We start from the raw sequence: 21,699 nt of genomic DNA on the forward strand, positions 1-21,699 counted from the left end.
GCAAATAACCATAAGAAGAGAGGGCGCGCGCGCGCCTTTCGACGCCACAGTCGGGGAGCTGCTAGGACCCATAGTGCAAAGAGTTAATTCTGGCTCCCCACCGCCCTCGGGGGCGGGGTCGAGCTGCAACGGAAATAACCGAGCGCGGGGCCGCGGCTGAGCGAAAGGAGCCGAGTTCCTTCCGGAAGTGGCCGATCTGTGGGGTCTTGCTCTCCGACCTGAGCCGAGCGCTGGGCCTTGTTCTCCGGATCGGCCGAAGGTGTTCCGGAAGGAGGCGAACCCGGACGCGGGCAGGGCAAACCTACCCAGCGGTTGGCACCGCACGACGTCTGCTGGGACTTGGTGAGGACGCTAGGAGCCGGAACCTCACTCCGGTCTGGCAGGAATCGAGCTCGTTCCGGAAGAAGCCGAGTAGACAGGAGCTGGCCTCGGTGTCCCGGCGTGAGGCTGTAGCAGCGTCGTCGTCGCGCGGGCAGTGATGAACCGCGACGGCTGAGCGAGCAGAGGTGCCGGCTGCTCGGGCCCCATCGACACTTCCGCGAAGCGTCAGCCACGCGCTGGGGGCTTCGTCTGGAGCGGAGCTTTGCCCCCGCGAGCCTCCCGGACCTCTTTGTGTGGCCGGAGGCGGCGGCGGGAACGGCCATGGCGGCTAACATGTACCGGGTGGGAGGTGAGTACCCTGGGCGGAAGAGGCTGAGGCCCGGACCGGGGAGACTCGGTGTCCGCAGGCGCGGGGGAGCCACATCTGGGGTCGTAAGGGCCGCGGCACCGACCGGAACCGGAACCGAGAGCTATGGTTCCGCGGCGGCGACGCTCTTGGGCGCAGAGGCTTACCGCAGAGGCTTACCTGCAGCCGTAACGGTGCTCTGAGACCTATGGCTGGACCGCCGAGCTGGAGGGGGTCCGAGTGACCGCCGGTCCGGCCACGGGAGAGTCAGGCGCGCAGTGCTTTTTTGTTTTTTTGTTTTTTTCTGCGGCGGCTTGTGCCTTCACGAAGGTGGGGCCTGAACGGTTTACTCCATTCTCCGACACAGGGGTGCAACTTCAATGCAAAGTTGTGTGGTCTCAGGGAAATTCTTGTTCTTATCTCTTTAAGTCTCACTTTTGAGTGAAGATCTGACTTTAGAACTGGCTGTTGCAGGGGTAGGGGGTAAAAACTCACTTCCTTCTTTTTCTTTGTTTTTCTTCTCTGTGTAGCCCTGGGCTGTCTTGGAACTCATACTGTAGACCCCGCTGGCCTCAAACTCAGAGACCCGCTTGCCTCTGCCTCCTGACTGCTGGAACTAAAGGTGCATGTCACCACTACCTAGCAAAGTATTCCCATAGTATCTTTTTTCCTTCCTTTCCTTTCTCCCCATCCTTCTTTCCTTTTTATTTTTGTTTTTTCCATACAGGGTTTCTACGTGTAGCCCTGGCTGTCCTGGAACTTGAGCTGTAGACTTGGCTGGCTTTGAACCAAGAGCCTGCTTTAGCCGCCCTGAGTGTTGGGATTAAACGCAATTGCTACCACTGTCCAGCTAATGGCTAATACCTCCTTTTATTATTTTTTTATTTTGGTTTTTCGGGACAGGGTTTCTCTGTGTAGCTCTGGCTGTCCTGGATAGACCAGGCTGGCCTTGAACTCAGAAATCCGCCTGCCTCTGCTTCCCAAGTGCTGAGATTAAAAGTGTTCGCCACCACTGCCTGGCCTTTTTTTTTTTTTTTTTTTTAAAGATTTATTTATTTACTTTATGCATATGAGTACACACAGTAGCTGTACAGATAGTTGTAAGCCTTCATCTGGTTGTTGGGAATTGACTTTTAGGACCTCTTCTCCCTCCCGTCGGCCCGCTTGCTCAGGCCCAAAGGTTTTTTTTTTTAAGATTTATTTATTTATTTATTTATTTATTTATTTATTTATTTATTTATTTATTTATTTTTCGAGACAGGTTTTCTCTGTGTAGCCCTGGCTGTCCTGGAACTCACTGTAGACCAGGCTGGCCTCGAACTCAGAAATCCACCTGCCTCTGCCTCCCAAGTGTTGGGACTAAAGGCGTGGACCACCACCGTCCAGCTTTATTTATTTATTTTTTATGTGAGTACATTGTTGCTGTCTTCAGACACACCAGAAGAGGGCATCTGATCCCATTACAGATGGTTGTGAGCCACCATGTGGTTGCTGGTACTTGAATTCAGGACCTGGAAGAGTAGCCGGTGCTCTTAACCACTGAGCCATCTCTCCAGCCCCCAAGATTTATTTATTGTTATAAATAAGTACACTGTCGCTGTCTTCGGGCCCTCCAGAAGAGGGAGTCAGATCTCATTAGGGGTGGTTGTGAGCCACCATGTGGTTACTGGGATTTTCAGGACCTTTAGAAGAGCAGTCAGTGCTCTTACCTGCTGAGACATCTCTCCAGCCCTAATACTTTTTTTTTCTTTTTTTTCTGAGACAAGGTTTCTCTGTATAGACCCGGCTGTCCTGGAACTCACTCTGTAGACCAGGCTGGCCTTGAACTCAGAAATCCTCCTGCCTCTGCCTCCCAAGTATTGGGATCAATGGCGTGCGTGGGCCACCACTGCCTGGCTAATACTTTTTTTCTTAAGTCTTTCCTCTTGCACATTTTCACTTTATCATCTCCATTTCATCTCTATCTAAAATTGTGTCTCTTTTTGGTCCCACACAGACTGACTTTCTCGTCTGGGTGCTCTGGTTTTCTCTCTGATCCGCTTGTTTCTTTCCCACCTCCTACAGATTATGTTTATTTTGAGAACTCCTCCAGCAATCCTTACCTGGTTAGACGGATTGAGGAGCTCAATAAGGTGAGTGGAGTTTTCTTTGTCTGTCTGTTTTTGTTTTTAAGATACGGGGTCTCTCTGTTCTGTAACTCTGCCTGCCTGCAGTTTGCTGTGTAGACCATGCTGATCATCTCTTCTGCTTAGACCCTTGAGATATTGCTGGTGCACGCTGTGCACTGTGTACCTCTACTTTCAAATGGCCACTTTTCCTTCTCATGTTTTTCTCCCTCCTTTAGACTGCAAATGGAAATGTGGAAGCAAAGGTTGTCTGTCTTTTCCGGCGAAGGGATATTTCTAGTAGCCTCAACAGCTTGGCTGACAGTAATGCTAGTGAGTGTCTTCATTCCTTACCCATCTCCCGTCCCCAGGATCTGAGGATTAGACATGTTTCTGCAGGTGTTTCCTCTGGCAGCATGCCCAAGGGAGGGCGTGAGTATGGGGGTGGGAAGTGCCTGGTCTGTGGAGGGAGGCCTGTTGATACTCGTTGGGGTTGAAAGTAGGGCGGGGCAGACCATGATAAGGAAAGCCAGAATGTGGCTTCTGTGTGTGAGTGGAGAGATATTTAGATAGGAAATGAAAAGAGCTTTAAAGAAGCAGGCACTTAGGGACATTTTGGGTACTTTGGGACAGGCTAGTGAGTGATGGTCAAGGTGAAGAGGAGGATACTATTTTGAGAAGCCTGCATAACAGAGAAGGCTTATGCTGCAGTCCGGAGGTGATGCCAACACATTGATAAGAGATGATAGAAAGCGAGGAGAAATTCTCTTGAACTTTCCTGCCTTCTCCTTTTTTCCTCTCCATTCCAATTAGTGTCTTTACTTCTTTTTGCTTTGTCTGCATTTTCTCTATGATCTTTTTTTTTTTACTTAGTTTTCTTTTTCTTTGGTTTTTTTTTTCAAGACAGGGTTTCTCTGTGTAGCCTTGGCTGTTCTGGAACTCACTCTGTAGACGAGGCTAGCCTTGAACTCAGAAATCCACTTGCCTCTGCCTCCCAAGTGCTGGGATTAAAGGCATGTGCCACCACCGCCCCACTACATAGTTTTCTTTTAACTCCTTTTTTCCTCCTAGATTCTTTTTCAGGCCATAGTCATGAAAGGGTTAATGAGCTGGACCTACCAAGTTTCCTGGCCCTTTGGGGTTTCCAGCCCCATGAGGCAGGGGCTGACCTTGGCTTTGTCCAATCAGAAGAGGTAGGGGTGTGGTCCTTCTTGCCCTAGCCCTGGGTTTCCTAGAGCACACCCCCCCCATTCTTTACCCCCAACTTTTCAGGGGAACAGTGCACCAATGAACACATTGGTTTTCTGTCCTCTTCCACTGTGGTTGGCACTTAGCCAGGTTAACTGTTTCCTCCAAGATTCAGTGCAAGGTGCTGCCTCTTGGTGAGGAAGGTGTTGGCACTCGTTTCAGAGTTGCTCTTCTTGAAAGCCCACAAACTATTATTAGCCAAGTAGAAAGAGAAGGTGCATTAGGTTGCATGTGATGTTTCAGACATAGCAATGAGTCCTCAAGTATTAAGAGGAGCTGGTAAATAAACGACGACCATGTGTGCTATTTTTACTTTTTCTTAACTGGATTTTAGGACCTCGGACTGGTTGTGCAAGAAAGAGCTAAATATGACATCATACTGTATTATGGTTCTGTTTGTGCTTTCTGAGTGGTGTATTGGCAGCTAGGCTTGGGTGCATTTCTGTGGTATCCTTATATTCTCACAGTATAAGGATGTGATAATTCCTTTGATGGAATTAAAAAGAGGACTGAACGTCCCACAAATGAGGTGTAGCCCAAAAGGGAAAGCTGGTTTGGTCAGAGTGAGATGCTGGAGGAAAGCTGTGCAACAGCTGAAGCAGGGGGCCTTTCCGGACTCGCTAGCCGGCTAAGGTGCCTGGTTTCTGAATTAGTTTCTGACTTGGTTTCTTCCTCAATATTCTAGGGGAGTTTGAGGAGGAATCAAAGCAGCCAGGTGTCTCAGAGCAGCAGAGACATCAACTGAAGCACCGAGAGCTTTTTCTTTCTCGGCAGTTTGAATCATTACCAGCCACCCACATAAGGTATAGGACGATCGGGGTCACTGTAGCCTGTGTGCCTTATTTAGAAGATGGGGGGAAGGAGTGGTGTATTGGAGATGGCAGATAAGGAGGGACATGCTGCTCATCCAGGACTTTTGGGTCTGTCTTTTTTCTTAGGGGGAAGTGCAGTGTGACTCTCTTGAATGAGACAGACATCTTAAACCAGTATCTGGAAAAGGAGGTGAGGAGGCATTGTGAGAGGAGGGAGGTGAGGAATGTTGCCCCTGAAGGCAAGTGAAGAGGTCAAGGGTTCGTGGGCTTCGCAGCTGGGGGAGTCTGGGTAGGCCTCACTGTCCGTGTGGATTCCTTCCCACTAACCTCCTCTCTTCCTCTTCAGGACTGCTTTTTTTACTCACTGGTGTTTGATCCTGTGCAGAAGACACTTCTGGCTGATCAAGGGGAGATCAGAGTTGGTTGCAAATTCCAAGCGGAGATCCCAGATCGCTTGGCAGAGGGTAAGCAACAGAACAGAAGTGCTTGAACATGGAAGTTCCTGTTGATAGCATGATTTGGGGCACCAGTGCACAATCTGCTAGGTGTTCTGTTGTCACTCTGATAGAATGAGACTTAGGATCCTGAAAGAGATAAATGGGCACAGCTGGGAGGGGAATTCTGAGGTCTGATGTTGCCTGATAGACGCCAAGCAGCGAAGAGGAAGAAGAGCCATTGTGAGTGACTAAGAGACCAATTATTTTCCTCTCTCTCTTTCCGTTGTGATTCTGTTGCTTCCTCAGGAGAATCGGATAATCGAAACCAACAGAAGATGGAAATGAAAGTCTGGGACCCAGACAACCCTCTCACAGACCGGCAGATTGATCAGTTTCTCGTGGTGGCCCGGTGAGGGTGGGTGGATCAGGAAGGCGGGCTGGGGAGGAATGGACTGAGTTCTGAGTCTCATCCAATTTTTTTTCTTTTTAAAGTGAGCTTTGTTTTAGACCTGGGCATTTTTTTTTTCTCCTTAGTTCCTGAACCTGCTTGAACTTTTTTCTTCCCTTCTTGACTTCTCAATCTCTCCTTAGAGCTGTGGGAACCTTTGCAAGAGCCCTAGACTGCAGCAGCTCAATTCGGCAGCCAAGCTTGCACATGAGTGCGGCTGCTGCGTCCCGGGATATCACCCTGGTAAGTACAAGTCGATGATGGATAGTTGGGCATGTTGAGGCAGGAGAGGGGGGAGTCTTGGAGAAGGTAGAGGTGCTTAAAGGGCAGCAAGTCCTCAGCCTTGTTCTGCATTTTTGGTAGTTCCATGCCATGGACACGTTGCAAAAGAATGGCTATGACTTGGCCAAGGCTATGTCAACCCTAGTACCACAGGGAGGCCCGGTGCTCTGTCGGGATGAGATGGAGGAATGGTCTGCTTCTGAAGCCATGCTATTTGAAGAGGCTCTGGAGAAGTATGGGAAGGATTTCAATGATATCCGCCAGGACTTTGTAAGTGACTAGGACTAGGAGGAGAGAGAAAGATGAAGGAACTAGGATCAGATGCCATCCCATCCTCTGTTTCTGTTCTTTTTAGCTACCCTGGAAGTCACTTGCAAGCATAGTCCAGTTTTATTACATGTGGAAAACCACAGATCGGTATATTCAGCAGGTATGGGTAAGGCTGGCTGGGAGGCTGGCCCGAGGGTCTCTGCTTACCTCTCTGCCATTTGCTTTGTTTGATTTTAGTTTGTACTGCGATGCTCTGAATTTCTTGTTTTCCTTCTTACAGAAAAGATTGAAAGCTGCTGAAGCAGACAGCAAACTGAAACAGGTCTACATCCCCACTTAGTAAGTGTGGCAGAAGGGGCAACTGTGGGTAAGCAGGAAGCAGAAGCAAATTGTAGAAGCTGTAGCTCAATGAGAAGCATGGGCTTAGTGTGCACAGGCTGTGGGCTTAGTCCCCAGTACTCCAGAGAGTGAGAAACAGATGGATGTTAGGAGAAAGAGACACAAGTGGATTATGTTCTTAACTAGCTCCTGTCTTCTCCTCTTGTTTCCTTCATTAGTACTAAGCCAAACCCTAACCAGATCATTTCTGTGGGTTCAAAACCTGGCATGAATGGGGCTGGGTTCCAGAAAGGCCTGACTTGTGAGAGCTGCCACAGTGAGTTCCAAAGAGGGACAGGGTTGCTGGGGATGGGTGGCCCTAGGGTGGCTTATTCTCTGTCCTTGAATTTGATGATTTTGATGAATTTGTGTTCTGCCAGCAAATTTCCCTTCTCTCTCTGCTCCTGTAGCCACACAGTCTGCCCAGTGGTATGCCTGGGGTCCACCTAACATGCAGTGCCGACTTTGTGCTTCCTGTTGGATTTATTGGAAGAAGTATGGGGGACTGAAGACCCCTACTCAGCTTGAAGGGGCTGCTCGGGGCACCACAGTAAGAGTCAGTGGGTGGGAACTTGGCATGTGACTGAGGCAGGTGGGTGTCTGAGTTAGAGGCCAGTCTGGTCTACATAGCAAGCTCCAGGTTAGCCAGGGCTGCATAGGTAAATGTTGTCTCAACAAGTAGAAAAGAATCCCTGCAAGAACATGTGGGGTGTGGAGAGTAGTGAGCTTTAGGTAAAGGTCAGAAGACCTTTGACCTCTTCTTCCTTGGGGGCAGGCAAATGGGTAGGAGTACTTGCTAAGTGTTGGGAAGCTAGGAAAGTTGGGTGGGGTTTTGGTGAAGAGGTCAGGTAGAAACAGTTGGCTGTCTGCAGGAGATTGAGGCCAGAACTGCAGTGTTGATTTGCCATTTCTCTTTTTCATATGTCATTCCTCTAGGAGCCTCACTCAAGAGGTCATTTATCCAGACCTGAAGCCCAGAGTCTCTCCCCCTATACAACCAGTGCTAACCGGGCCAAGCTGCTGGCTAAGAACAGGCAAACTTTCTTGCTCCAGACCACAAAGTTAACTCGTCTTGCCAGACGGATGTGCAGAGACCTATTACAGCCAAGGAGGGCTGCCCGAAGACCCTATGCACCTATCAATGCCAATGCCATCAAGGCAGAGTGTAAGGACTGGAGGGGTAGTACTAGCAATGAGGCCAGACCCCAGTGACTGCAGGGATATTAGGCCACAGAGGGTGTTTAGAGATCTTGGCCGTAGAAGAGAATAGTGAAGTTCCTTCAGAAACTTGGATCTGCTGTGTCTGATGGTGCATACCTAGAATGTAAGCCCTTAGGCTGAGACAGGATATAGCTATCTAGTTCCTATTAGACTAGAATATAGAATGAGCTCTGGGTTAGCCTGGACTACTTACTAGGACCCAATCTCAAAAAACAAGGCTAGGCATTGTTACACATGCCTATAACCCAAGCATTGGAGAGGTGGAGTCAGGAGGATGATTGCAAGTTCTAGACCAGCTGGTGTTTCACAGCAGGGCCATTTCAAAACAAACAAACAAAAAACAACAACAAAAAAAAAAACCCACAAAAGCTGCAGAGTACCCAGAGGCTCTCCTCTCCTCTCCAGGCTCTATCCGACTCCCTAAGGCTGCCAAGACGCCACTGAAAATTCATCCTCTGGTGCGGCTGCCCTTGGCAACTATCGTCAAAGACCTGGGTATGAGATAGGGAACTACACTCAATCCAGGGTGGGTGGAAGGTGCAGAAACAGTTTGGGTGCTGTCAGGCTATCTAAGAGTCTTTTCTGACCCAGAGCTTTTCTTTCACACTGAGTCTACACAAACTTCGAGTATGTGTGTATATGTTTATTATTATTATGATCTTTCTTGTTGTTGTTTTTTTGGTGGTGGTGCTGTAGATCAAAACCTAGAACCTCATATGTTCTGGTTAAGTGGTTTACTGTTGAGCTCCATCTCTGGCACAGAAGTGGCTTTATATAAGTATTTTCTGATCTGAAAACATAATGTATTTTTAAATATGGGTAAGTAGCTTTGATAGGCCTTTTTCTCCATTACTAATCTTTAGGCTGTTCGGGTAAACAGCTGGTCAGGGTAGAGAGGGAGGAAAGAATGGTAATGAAACTACATAGGCAAGGAAAGTAGGAACATTTTCTATTTCATCTCCCTTCTCCCTCTACTGACAGTGGCCCAGGCACCTCTGAAACCAAAAACACCTCGGGGCACCAAGACACCAATCAACAGAAACCAGCTGACCCAGAATCGAGGCCTGGGGGGCATTATGGTGAAACGTTCCTATGAGACTGTGAGTTGACAGAGTGGGTTGGGAAAGCTGAGCGGGGTAGGCTTTTGTTTCTAAAAGGAGTCTAAGGAAGGTAGTTCCTTCATTATGTACCCCATCCTTTTCCAGATGGCAGGGGCAGGGGTCCCCTTCTCTGCCAATGGAAGGCCTCTGGCTTCAGGGATTCGTTCAAGCTCACAGCCAGCAGCCAAGCGTCAGAAACTAAATCCTGCTGATGCTCCCAATCCAGTGGTATTTGTGGCCACAAAGGATACCAGGTAGGGAGGGAGTCCACCATGGGAGGGGCTGAGAGGCTGACAGTCCAGGTTGTCTGGCATTGGAAGTAGGAGTATCTGAGAAAGATAGGTGTACAGAAGAATGTGGGTACCAGAGGGTAGAACTGTAGAGGGCATTGTGGAGCTGTACCTGGTTGAATCTTGGTGCTCATCAAGCTTCCCTGTTTGTCTTGCTCTTTTTGGCCAGGGCTTTAAGGAAAGCTCTAACACACCTGGAAATGCGCCGAGCTGCCCGAAGGCCCAACTTACCCCTGAAGGTGAAGCCAACGCTGATGACAGTGCGGCCCCCAGTTCCTCTGCCAGCTTCTTCACATCCTGCCAGCACCAATGAGCCCATCGTCCTGGAGGATTGAGCATCTTAGGGGAAGGGAGGTGGGATGGAGAGGTAGAGGGTGGGTGTCCAGGGCATACAAATCTTCATTCCTTTTGGCATCAAAGGGAGTAAGGAGTGAGGGAGGGTTGACGCTGGTGTGTGTGTGTCCTTGCAGGGTTGGACACCCTCTGGTGTTACTGCCAGTAACTCCCCTTTTTGGGCTTCTCTATGCCTGTGATGGAGAACAGCCTATATGAACTTGCCTGTGTGTACCTACCCTGTGTGGGACCTGGGACTCACAGTTGGACAGTTGGGGGAAGGGTTTTTTAATTTTTTAAAAATGTACCTCCCTTTGTAAAAGGGATGGAGGAGGGGAAGAATAAACATATCAGGCGTTGGTCCTGGCAGGGACAAGGGGAAAGCACACTGCCATGCTCTTTTTTTCTTTATTTTCTAATGGGGGGGGGTTACTCTTACTGTCCGGTGTCCGGACTTTCCTAATTGGAGTTTGAGGGCCCTAAGCTGGCATCAACCCCAGCCCATGCTCACTCTTTCTTCCCTCCCCTTTCTCCCTCTGCCTTTTATATGCCAATTCTCAGAAGTAAAGATCTTTTGTCTGTTTTTTAACCTCAGATTCTGTAATTGGTTCTTATAGTGACAAATAAAAAGCTGTTTTCTTCAGCTCCTCCAGGCTCAGCTGTTTTCTGCTGCGTGGTGTGTGTGTGTGTGTGTGTGTGTGTGTGTGTGTGAGCGCGTGTGTGTTGGGGGTGTTTTTGAGAGGGAAGAGGACAAAGGACAATAAAAGAGGTACAGATGGTGCTTGTTCTAGGAACAGCTTTATGAGACATGCAGCCAGACTAGGAGGAAGTCTGTGCCAGCTAGCCTTCTTGTGGGACTCAAGCTTCTTCCATTGGGGCTGGAGTGCAAGCAGAATCTTGGTCTAGATTCATTCAAAGTTCTCTAATGGCTCTAAGTCTCCACTGAAGGGTATGAGAATGTCTTCCTGTTACCTACATCTCCCTTTTAATGCTGGGGAATTGATCCCAGGGCCCTGTGCATGCTAGGCAAGCTAGGCAAGCTCTGCTATTGAGCTACCTACATCCTCAGCCTTTACTTTCATTTAGGTATTCTAGGAAATGCTAGCAATCAGGCTAGTACCCCACTAAGTGCTGGTTGTGTTGGCACACACCTCTAATCTCAGCAATGGGGAGGCAGACACAGGCAGACCTCTGAGCTCTGAGGCCAGACCAGTCTACAAAGGGAGTTCCTCTTGAAAACAAAGAAACAAAACATGCATCCAACCCTAAGTGGTTTATGGCAAGACTGCAGTTCAAGCTCAGTGGTGTATGTGTACGGACTGCTGCCTCAGGATTAACACAACCAACCTTAGCAACTGCCCCTGCTATTAAGTGTACTGTACTATTCTCTAGTTTTTTGGTTTGGTCTGCTCTTTTGGTTTGATGTAAGGATCAGATGCCTGAGCAGGGCCCAATAAGGAGGGACATAGGGCCTCATTGGTGACTCAGCCAAGGTCACAGACTGGTGTTCTATCTAGGGTTACTGTGTGGCTTGATAATCACAGCACAAGCTGCTGAGCTCACCTGATAGTCCTTCCATTTCATTACGGTCCCTGTACTCAATTTTCATACTCTCTTCTGCTTCTGAACCTACAAGACTTACTCTGATTGGGGATCTGCTCCACTTCACGTTCCACCTCCTTGAATGAATGTGTTTATCTCTTATCACTGTAGTCTCTTCTTCATTGTACTGCCTTGAAACGGGCCTCATTAATATACTTCATTCAGACTACATCTGTGGAAGAAATTGGCAGACTGAGGTAGTAGCCATCTGGCGTTGCCCTCATTGAATCCAGCTGACGGGGGTGGCAGGGACAGGGACAGACAGCACTGAGAACATTTGTAGAGGATTCGGCTGCAGAGAAAGGAACTGACCTGAGGATGTGGGTGTCTCTGAGCTCCACAAGGCAAGGGATTGGAAACACCCACACTCTGCTTCTATTCGCAGGGTAAAATAAGAGATTGAGGGGGCAGTTGTGTGGTGAAGTGAAGGCACAGATTGTCCGCCACCACTTGGCAAAGAAGGACCTCTGCTGTCAAGAAGCAAGTCCGCCTTTGTGGCTGCTTAATGAATATTCATAATGCTTCGGGCCAATCAACGCTGGAATGGAACGAAGCGCTCCAACTAGTTAACTGCAGGCCAATAAGCATCGTCGAGGGGCGGTTTTTCCTGAAAGTGTTTTAGAGCTGGAACTCTCAACCCTACGAATGAAGTTTCTGGAGGAATAAGATAGCGTCGGACGTGACGTCACGTCCTACTGCATCGCCGGAAGTGACTTCCCGGCACGTTACAGTTTTTAGTTGTGTGTTCCGGTGGTTGCGGACTAGGTTGTAGGCGGTCCGTACCGGAGGGTGGCTATGGCGGCGGTGGATTCGGATGTTGTATCGCTGCCGCGTGGCCGCTTTCGCTGCTGCCTCTGCGATGTTACTACAGCCAACCGTAAGCGGTGGCTAGCGAGGGGGGTGGGTGCTAGTGAAAGTTAGGTTATCTAGGTTATGTTGTTGGTTTTTCCGTCGCTAGGGTTATCCACCTATTTACACTCAGCATATCCCAGGCACTAGAGAGTGGGAGAAAATCTGACCTGTCGTTCCTATTATGGAAAATCTCCATAGTGAAAATGTCATTATTCCCTTTAAAATCATCATCTACTGTTTCTGGTACTTTTGCTGGTCTCTGGAGTAGGGAAGAGGATTTAGGAACTCACTGTTTGGCCTGAAGTAGTTTCAGTACACCACGGGTAGGTTTACAGAGCTGAGGAATCACAGAGAAGGCAGTAATTCAGTCGGAGACTCCCCAGTGGAAGATGAGTGAAACAGCATGACCTGAATGAGTGCCGAAGGTGCCAGTGAGGAAAGGGGTTGGGAAGGTGGACTAGATCTTTCTGTGACATTGTAAGCGGCTCAGTGACACATCAGATCCTACTTTTTATGTCTGTAATTGTGATCTCCCCTAAACAGGGTCTTCTAGTGTTTTCTTTGTGAATGACCTCCTCCCCCCTCCCGATCCTCCAAGCACTCTGCTCATTAGGGCAAGCCATCAACTTAGGAGCATTCTTCACATAACATACTTTCATGGCATCAAGCAGCTGACTGATAATAAAAGCTGTATTGAATCATTATTATGTGTGAGGTACTATCATTTCCATCATATATCTGAGAAAGTGATACATTTAGAATATCTACTTTTTATTCCTGAGAATTATTCAGGGCCCTAATTTATTTAGTTCTTCTACATATGGCCTTGGACAAGTTACTTGTTAATTTTTCTACAATGTGCAGATGTTGCTCTATTTAATGTTTATCAATGGCTTAGAAACTACCTGCACTCTAACCCTTTCTCACTTAGACCACTTGGAGACTGCACTGTGTAGAAAAGGAAAGAATAGTCGGGCAGTGGTGGCGCACACGTCTTTAATCGCAGTACTTGGGAGGCAAAGGCAGGCGGATTTCTGAGTTTGAGGCCAGCCTGGTCTATGGAGTGAGTTCTAGGACAGCCAGGGCTTACAGAGAAACCCTGTCTCAAAAAAAAAAACAAAAAACAAAAAAAAAAAGAAGAAATGAAAAAAAAAAAGGAAAGAATATAAAGTGTGGAAGGAGTTGTATTTAGAGAGCAGAGCAAGAGAACAGGTCCACTAAAAGATACTTTTATGCTTATGTTTGACACTTGTCTCTACAGGACCCAGCCTAGAGGCCCACTTGAAAGGCCGGAAACACCGGGATCTGGTACATCTACGAGCGACCAGAAAGGCCCAGGGACTTCGAAGTGTGTTTGTCAGTGGCTTTCCCAGGGATGTGGGTTCTGCTCAGCTCTCTGAGTACTTCCAGACATTTGGCCCTGTGGCCAATATTGTCATGGACAAGGACAAGGTAGAGTGAATGACTCTGGGATTAATGTGGCAGACAGTTTTGCTTCATATGCAAAGAGAGAAACCAGCAGTCTGTTTTGGCTTGTCCTTGGTAGACATTTCAAAACACTGAGTAGCTCGGTTTGTGAGCTTCTGACACCTTCTCCACTCTTTGGATTTTCATTCACCAGTATTAATTATGGGGGGCTTGTTTACCAAATGTGTGTGTGTGTATGTATGTATGTATGTATGTATGTATATATGTATGTATATATGTATCAGGGTACTCACCAGGTAACTGTGGGCTTTGCCATGTAACTCTGGCTGACTGGGACTTGCTATCTAGACCAGGCTGGCCTTGAACTTGGTCTTGGAATTAAAGACTGATATTAAAAGCATTTGTCCTATTCTTTTACCCCCCCACCCCTTCCCCCCCCCCCTCTTTCTCTCTCTCTCTCTTTCTCTCTCTTTTAGTTCTAGGTGTTGAACCTGGGTACTTTTGAATGCTAGAAAAATGGTCTTTATCTCCAAATCATCCCCATATCCGTTATCAATCACTTCCTGTCTGTAATTCATGCCTGTGTAATTGTTTTGTTATGATAAGGAGGTAAGGGTTCAACATTCTTTTTTTGTTGTTATTGTTTTTCGAGACAAGGTTTCTCTGTGTATCCCTGGCTGTCCTGGAACTCACTCTGTAGACCAAGTTGACCTCAAACTCAGAAATCCACCTGCCTCTGTCTCCCAAGTGCTGGGATTGGAGTGAGCCTCCACTGCCACTTGAATATGTCTTTATGCTGACATAACAGTGTTTATTACTATACAGTGTCTCCTTATAGAAACAGATGACATAATAGAACATGTATTTTTCCCCACAAGCAGTCATGTTTGCCTTGCTCCTGCTAATGTTTTAACTTACCTTAAAAAAAGAGGGGGGAGGTGTGCTGGCGAGATGGCTCAGCTGGTAAGAGTACTGACTGCTCTTCCAAAGGTCTGGAGTTCAGATCCCAGCAACCACATGGTGGCTCACAACCACCCGTAATGAGATCTGATGCCGCCTTCTGGTGTGTCTGAAGACAGCTACAGTGAATTATATCAGAGCGAGCGGGAGAGAGCGAGGCCAGCAGAGGTCCTGAGTTCAATTCCCAGCAGCCACACACATGATGGCTCATGGCCATCTGTACATCTACAGTGTACTCATACACATAAAATAAATAAATCTTTAAAAAAAAAAGAAAAAATATATTTAGCTATATTCAACTCACCCAAATCATAGCAGGCTCGCTGACATATTGTTGGTAATCCTAGAAAGTCAGTTCCTTGAAGACAGGGTTATTGAGTGTGTGTGCTTCTATTAGCAGTAGCAGGAGTTGATTTCTTGTTGTTTTTGTTTTTAATTTGTTACATTTTGGTGCTAAGGCTTAAATCCAAGATTTTATGTACACAACTTTATCAATGAGCTGCATTCTAAGCCCAACATGTATTCTTTTTAAAATTTTATTATGCGTGCACATGCATGGTCAGTGGTGCAAGTATGGGGATCAGAGGACAATGTTTGTATTCCATTCTGTTCTGTCATTATGTATTCAGGCGACTGAAATCAGGGTCAGGTTTGGTGGCAAGCACTTTACTCCAACATGAATTATTATTTATTATTATTATTATTTTAATGTTTGTGTGGGGGTGTCTGTATGGGGTCATGTGTATATGAGTACAGGTGCCCAGGCCAGAAGAGGGCATTGGATTGTATGGAGCTGGAGTTATAGGTGGTTGCAAGCTGTTTGATGTGTTGGGAACTGAATTCTAGTCCCTTGCAAGACACTAAGTATTCTTAATCACTGAGTAATTTCTCTAGAATTCCACATATGGGCCTTCTCTGCCATAGATTCTTATCATTAAAAGAGTCAACTAGAAAAAAGTTATTTTTTGAGAGTAAATAAGCCGGGTAGTGGTGGCACATACCTTTAATCCCAGCACTTGGGAGGCAGAAGCAGGTGGATTTCTGAGTTCGAGGCCAGCCTGGTCTACAGAGTGGGTTCCAGGACAGCCAGGGTTATACAGAGAAATGCTGTCACAAAAAACAAAAAACAAAAACAAAAACAAAAAAAAAAAAAAAGAGAGGGAGAGAGTGTAAATAAATCTCATGTCTTTGGCTGGCCTCAAACTTGCTATGTAGCTGAGGCTGGCCTTGAGCTCCTGATCTTCTTGCTAACTCCTCTCCTTTTAAAAAGATTTTGTTGGGTTTTTGTGTGTTGTTTTTGTCTTTTTAAAATTTTTTTCCAAGAAAGGTTCCTCCATGTAGCCCTGGCTGTTCTAGAACTGAGTCTGTAGTTGAACTCACAGAGATCCACCTGCCTCTGCCACCTGAGTGCTGGGACTAAAGGTGCGTGCCACCACTGCATGGCCTTGTTTCTTTTTGAGACAGCCTGTCTCTCTAGCCCTGGATGGCTGTCCTGGAACTTGATAGGACCACCAGCCTGGCCTCATACTTAGAGATCTGCCTACTATAGCATCTCAGGACCTGGGATTAAAGGTGTGTGCCACTGAGCCTGGCCAAGATTTTTTGTTTTAAATTATGTACACAAGTGCCTTTAACTCTAGAAGCTGTCATCAAATCCCCTAGAGCTGGAGTTATAGGTGGTTGTGAGCTAGCTGGCATGGGTATTGGGAACCAAACTTGTAACCATCTAAGTACACTATACCTGTCTTCAGATACACCACAAGAGGGCATCAGATCTCATTACGGATGGTTGTGAGCCACCATGTTGTTGCTGGGATTTGAACTCAGGACCTTTGGAAGAGCAGTCAGTGTTCTTAACTGCTGAGCCATCTTTCCAGGGCCGCCCCCATAGGTCTTTTTTTTTTTTTTTTTTTTTTTTTTTTTGGTTTTTCGAGACAGGGTTTCTCTGTATAGCCCTGGCTGTCCTGGAACTCACTCTGTAGACCATGCTGGCCTTGAACTCAGAAATCCGCATGCTTCTGCCTCACAACTTCCCAACTGCTGGAGGCATGCGCCACTACTGCCCAGTGCATTTTAATTTTTAAAAACGACTTATGTGTATGACTTTTACCCTACATATTTGTGGGTACCTGGTACCTTTGGAGGTGAAAAAGAGGGTATTGTATTCCCTAGAACTAAAGTAATTGATGGTTGTGACCTGCCATGGAGGTGCTGGCAACCAAACCCAGGTCCTTTGAAAGAGCAATAGATGCTCTTAACCTCTGAGCCATCATCACTCCAGCTCCTTAGTTACATTTTATTTGTTTTGTGTGTGTGTGGTAGGTGAGCAGGGGGATATGCATGGCACAGATAGAGAAGTCAGAGAATAACTTTCAGTAGTCGTATTTTTTCACCATGCGAGTCCCAGGGAGCTCAAATTTGGATCATTCTAGGTAGCAAGTGCCTTTATCACCTGGGCCATCTCATCAGGCCCTGCCTCTACCTCCTGGGATTACAAGCATGTACCACCATGGCTTGAGGGATCTTATATTAACCTGTGAAATTAAGTTATTGTGAAGTGTAGGAGGCAATAGATGAAATTATAATTGACAGCCTGGAATAAAGGTGTATGGGATAAGGGTGAAGACTACTCATCTGAGTATGTTCCCTCTTACAAACAAGTAAATATGCCCAGCATATGGGCTGGTTCCCATTTCAAAGATGCTCATCTACTGGTAAAACATATGCTTGGAGTCTTGATTGCCAAACCATCATCTTTGCTCTCGTGTGGTTTTCTAGGGGGTGTTTGCCATCGTGGAGATGGGAGACATAAGTGCTCGGGAGGCTGTCTTATCACAGCCCAAGCACAGCCTTGGGGGACATGGACTGCGTGTCCGGCCAAGGGAGCAGAAGGAGTTCCAGAGCCCAGCTTCCAAGTCTCCCAAAGGAGTGGACTCAAGTAGTCACCAACTGGCCCAAGCACTGGCTGAGGCCGCAGATGTGGGGGCACAGATGGTGAAGCTTGTGGAACTGAGGGAGTTGTCTGAGGCTGAGCGGCAGCTTCGGAACCTTGTTGTGGCCCTGATGCAGGAGGTCTTCACGGAGTTCTTTCCTGGTGAGTCCCCTGCTCTAAGTCTGAGCTCTCTCTCACACCTCTGTCAGTCTCCTGTCCCCCATTTTTGCACCTTCAATCCTCCCTCAGCTGTAGGTGTTTCATTTGCTTGCTCTTCTATCTTTGTACTTCAGTATGTTCTTGAATGGAGAGCTCCCTGTCTTTTTCCCCCTTTTTATTATATGTGCATACAAGTGATAACACATGCTTATGGAGGCGAGAGTAACTTTCAGGAGTTGGTTCTCTCCTCCTTCATGGGTCCTGGGGATCAAACACAGCTTATCAGACCTTTACCTTTTGAACCATCTTGCCAGCTCCCTAATATCTTTTTTATTTTTTGGTACCTAGGCTGTGTGGTCCATCCTTTTGGCTCTTCTGTAAATAGCTTTGATGTTCATGGCTGTGATCTCGACCTCTTCTTAGACCTGGGTGATATGGAAGAGACCCAGGTGAGTGAAGGGGAGTGTGCAGTCATGTGACTTCAGGCAAATGCTTTACCTATACTCTCAGGTTTTCATTTCATGTATACATGATGTTTTTTTTTTTTCTAAAGATTTTTCTATTATATATAAGTACACTGTAGCTGTCTTCAGATACATCAGAAGAGGTCATCAGATCTCATTATGGATGATTGTGAACCACCATGTGGTTGCTGGGATTTGAACTCATGACCTTCAGAAGAGAAGTCGGTGCTCTTGACTGCTGAGCCATCTCACCAGCCCTACATGATGGTTCTTAACCAGAGGCCTTACTGTAATTATGAGAATGTGGATATGAATGGATGTGCATTAGTTAGAGTGAAAGTGAGTTGGCATGGGATAGATAACAGAGTCACAGGAAGATGAGACATTTCAAAAGTCTGTGTGACTGGTTTTGTTTTTGTTTTGTTTTGCTTGTTTTTTTGAGACAAGAGTTTCTCTATGTAGCCCTGGCTTTCCTGAAAATTCACTCTGTATGTATGGCCTCAGATTCAGAGATCTGTATGCCTCTGCCTCCTGGGTGCTGGAATTCAAGACATGTGCCATCATCATCTGCCTTATTGGGTTTTTGTGTTTGTTTTTTGTTTTTTTGTTTTGGTTTTTCAAGACAGGGTTTCTCTGTGTAGCCTTGGCTGTCCTGGAACTCACTCTGTAGACCAGGCTGGGCTCAGACTCAGAAATCTGCCTGCCTCTGCCTCCCAAGTGCTGGGATTAAAGGCGTGCGCCACCACTGCCCGGCTGTTTTTGTATTTTTTGAGGGAGGTCTTTCCATGTAGCTGTGGCTGCCTTGGAACTTGCTATGTAGACCATGCTGGCCTCCTGGAAACCTTTTAATTATGAAAGCTTGTCCTCAGCTTAGGCTAGTTCCCAAGTTGTCTTAGATTAACTTTATGCTAATCTCTATACTAATCTCCATTCTGCCAGGTGGATTGTTACCTTTTGAGTACCGGCACCTGTTTCTTCCTCAGTGGCTGGCTGGCAAATCCCTCTTGCCTGATTCTTTCTCAGAGTTCCTACCTCTGCCTGGAAGTCCTATCTGTGCTCTCTTGCTTTGCTGCAGGTCATTCAGCTCTTTATTAAACCAATCAGAAGGTGTTAGAGGGAGTGCTTACAATGTATGATGCAGCCGTAAGAATAACAGTATCAAAGTGCAGCGTGTACTCTCTGCGCTACAGAAATCAGCATTTGAATAATACAGAGATAACCTTTCCACAGGGCACAAATAGATCATCCCAACACACAGCGGCCTCCTGGATTCTCTGGCTCTCACTGTCTTTGTTCAGTTCCTTCCTTCACAGTGTCCTCTGAGCCTTAGGTGTAGGAGTGTTCTGTAGATGTATCCATTGGGACTGGGCTCCACAATTCTGCATTTTCAGCATGTGGTTTTCTGTAGTGATCTCTGTCTATTGTAAAAAGAAGCTTCCTTGATGAGGGGTGAAGTCAGTACTTCCCTGAAGTTATGAGGACAAATGTTTAGATTGTTATTAGGGATTATACTGGTTCTCTTCAAGGTCCATGACTTCACTGGCACCAAGTAGGTAATGTTTCCATCTCAGGCATGGCTATCCTCTGCTTAAGCGGGTCTTAAGTCCAATTAGAAAGCTGCAGTTACTGTCCAGTATGTGTGCCACTATTATACTCTTAGGGGTTTTGTGCTATGTTGGTTATTGATGTTGTTCATAGGCATCCATAGTTGGTTAAGGGTGTTTGTCGCCTTGTTCCTTTGGAAGTTTGAATGGTGTCTTCTGGTACCCTGAAAGCTGGTCTTTACAGAGGAAGCATTCAGGTCACTTCTGGGCTCTATTTCGGAAATGCATAATGTCTTCTGCAGACACTGTGGGTGTTGGGGGCCAATCAAGGACAACAGCAATAGGCTATATGTTTTGGTAACTTTCGGACAGCCTTGATTGTCAGGCTAATTTAAAGCATGACTCTAAATCTCTGGGAGGCTGAGACAGGAGGATTGTGAAAAGTTAGAGACCATGGGGGTGGAAAGAAGCCTCAGTGATGAAGAGCACAGGCTGCTCTTCCAGGGACCAAGGATTGGAGTCCCAGCACAAACACGGCAGTTTGCAGCTGTCCGTAAGTCCAGTTCCAGGAGTCTGATGCCCTGGCTTGGCCTCGCAGGCATTGCTTGCATGTGGTGCAGACATATGTGCAGGCAAAAAACTGAATATATAAAATGAAAGGAAGAAAGTTTAAGGTCAGTCTGAGCTACACATACACTTTGTCTTGTTTGAGACAAGGTTTATCTATATAGTCCTGGGTGTCCTAGAACTCACTATGTACATCATGCTGGCCTCCAATCTCACAGAGATCCACCTGCCTCCTGAATGCTGGGATCAAAGGCATGCACCACCCTTGCCTGGCTTCAAAGGACTTTTGAGAATGAGTTATGTAAGGCTGCAGAGTACAGCCTGTATGTACATAGAAGGTGGAGGAAGAGGAGGGGTATTCACTCCCTTTTATCTCCACTACAGCCGGACCCACAGGCTGCAAAAGTTCCAGAGACTTCATCCTTGGACTCAGCTCTTACTTCTTCCCTGGATCCTCAAGCGTTGGCCTGCGCTCCAGCTTCTCCTCCAGACTCACTGTCTCCAACTTCTCTCCAAGATTCTGAGGTTCTGGACTTTGACACCCCTTCTTCTCTGGCACCACAGACACCAGACTCTGCTCTGGGCTCTGACACTGTCACCTCTCCCCAGTCCCTGCCTCCAGTTTCACCACTGCAGGAGGACAGGGGAGAGGGGAAACAGGGGAAGGAGCTAGAATTAGCAGAAGCCTCAAAGGATGAAAAGGAGGAGGCAGCAGCAGTGTTAGAGCTAGTGGGATCTATTCTCCGTGGCTGTGTCCCTGGAGTGTACCGAGTCCAAACTGTGCCCTCTGCCCGGCGTCCTGTGGTCAAGTTCTGTCATCGGCCTTCAGGTCTTCATGGAGATGTCTCCCTCAGTAACCGGTACTTTTGTGTGGGGTTGAAGGCTGGCTCTAAGGTCTGGGGTATATGAGGAGGGGGGTCCTGATGTGGAAGGAATTTGGTTATTTCTTCTTTGGTTCAGTCCTCCTTTCTTCCAAGAATGTCACCTCCTACCTGGCTTCCATTTCAGTGTTGTTTTTCTTTGGAATATTTTGTGCATTTGAGTTTGGGTCTTGCTCCATTGTCCAGACAGGCCTCAAGCCTGTGATTCTCCTGCCTTAGCTTCCTGAATCCTGGGGTTACAGGCATGTGCTTGATTCTGCAGTACTGCTTTTTGTTGTTGATTTTGTTTTTTGAGACAGTCTTACCGTGTAGACCAGGCTAACCTTGAGCTCATAGGCCTTTGCTTCCTCGGTTGAAGTTAAAAGCATAGGAAAGAGTTCTGTAGCTACATAAATCTAGGACCTATTAGGTTAAAAGTAAACAGGTTTTTCCCTCACTTTTTTTCCTCCCCTCCATGCTTCGTTTCTTTGTATATAAAAATCTATGCAACCAAATGCCTTCTCTTGAACCCCATAAAAGGAGGCCCCAAATTATGATTGGGCCCCTGAATATTCTCATTCATATGGCCTTCATATTTGTTTCTGGTCTGTATCATCACTTTGCATTGAATTAACTATTCTTGCTACTATGCTTCTTCCACCAAAGGCTCTGAACAGTATTTTTTGTTTCAAAAAATCTTTGTTTGTATTTGTTTTTCTTTTTTTTTTTTTTTTTTTTTT

The 21,699-nt window shown here is 46.8% G+C and overlaps 2 protein-coding genes and 2 long non-coding RNA genes across 8 annotated transcripts in view; 2 read left to right on the forward strand and 2 right to left on the reverse strand.

Moving 5' to 3' along the window:
- The first annotated feature begins 158 nt into the window (after positions 1–158).
- On the forward strand, positions 159–10,236 carry Mta2 (metastasis associated 1 family member 2). 2 transcript variants are annotated; one of them, XM_031389613.1, is made up of 18 exons: positions 159–670; positions 2,732–2,799; positions 3,012–3,105; positions 4,706–4,823; positions 4,959–5,022; positions 5,179–5,296; positions 5,576–5,678; positions 5,861–5,960; positions 6,081–6,269; positions 6,355–6,429; positions 6,550–6,608; positions 6,827–6,924; positions 7,058–7,197; positions 7,584–7,812; positions 8,274–8,363; positions 8,850–8,968; positions 9,074–9,222; positions 9,428–10,236. In XM_031389613.1, exons 1-18 carry the CDS (start codon positions 643–645, stop codon positions 9,591–9,593), a joined length of 2,007 nt encoding a protein of 668 aa, XP_031245473.1. In that variant the 5' UTR covers positions 159–642; the 3' UTR covers positions 9,594–10,236. The 2 variants fall into 2 exon arrangements, with proteins under 2 accessions (XP_031245473.1, XP_031245474.1); XM_031389614.1 differs by lacking the exon at positions 159–670 and adding an exon at positions 974–997.
- The window catches only part of LOC116103533, a 16,792-nt gene continuing 3,583 nt past the window's right edge, over positions 8,491–21,699 (reverse strand). For 2 of the 4 annotated variants that reach the window (XR_004123494.1, XR_004123493.1), the window contains 3 exons: positions 11,234–11,365; positions 9,490–9,597; positions 8,491–8,658 (listed from right to left, as the gene is read on the reverse strand). This is a non-coding gene — a long non-coding RNA (uncharacterized LOC116103533). Of the gene's footprint in view, positions 8,659–9,489; positions 9,598–11,233; positions 11,366–11,505; positions 11,990–21,699 lie in introns of those variants that run through there. The other 2 variants (XR_004123496.1, XR_004123495.1) reach the window with 2 other exon arrangements.
- Tut1 (terminal uridylyl transferase 1, U6 snRNA-specific) overlaps positions 11,884–21,699 on the forward strand; it is a 12,633-nt gene continuing 2,817 nt past the window's right edge. Inside the window, exons 1-5 of the mRNA XM_031389612.1 lie at positions 11,884–12,070; positions 13,307–13,497; positions 17,212–17,527; positions 17,873–17,973; positions 20,484–20,959. Coding sequence (XP_031245472.1) covers positions 11,989–12,070; positions 13,307–13,497; positions 17,212–17,527; positions 17,873–17,973; positions 20,484–20,959 — 1,166 coding nt within the window. The 5' untranslated portion in view covers positions 11,884–11,988. The remainder of the gene's footprint in view (positions 12,071–13,306; positions 13,498–17,211; positions 17,528–17,872; positions 17,974–20,483; positions 20,960–21,699) is intronic.
- LOC116103534 overlaps positions 17,685–21,699 on the reverse strand; it is a 6,410-nt gene continuing 2,395 nt past the window's right edge. The window contains exons 2-3 of the long non-coding RNA XR_004123497.1: positions 17,869–17,949; positions 17,685–17,785 (exon numbers count right to left, since the gene is read on the reverse strand). This is a non-coding gene — a long non-coding RNA (uncharacterized LOC116103534). The remainder of the gene's footprint in view (positions 17,786–17,868; positions 17,950–21,699) is intronic.

This window comes from Mastomys coucha, unplaced genomic scaffold (assembly GCF_008632895.1).
Source record: "Mastomys coucha isolate ucsf_1 unplaced genomic scaffold, UCSF_Mcou_1 pScaffold21, whole genome shotgun sequence".
In the NCBI taxonomy this organism is placed as follows: Eukaryota; Metazoa; Chordata; class Mammalia; order Rodentia; family Muridae; genus Mastomys; species Mastomys coucha.

Excerpts from the sequence above, each read along its gene's own strand:
- Mta2 (XM_031389613.1), top strand. The coding sequence starts at position 643 with ATGGCGGCTAACATGTACCGGGTGGGAG. Across the intron at positions 5,297-5,575 it reads CCCAGATCGCTTGGCAGAGG|GAGAATCGGATAATCGAAAC; the intron begins GTAAGCAACAGA and ends TTGCTTCCTCAG. Across the intron at positions 8,364-8,849 it reads AACTATCGTCAAAGACCTGG|TGGCCCAGGCACCTCTGAAA; the intron begins GTATGAGATAGG and ends CTCTACTGACAG.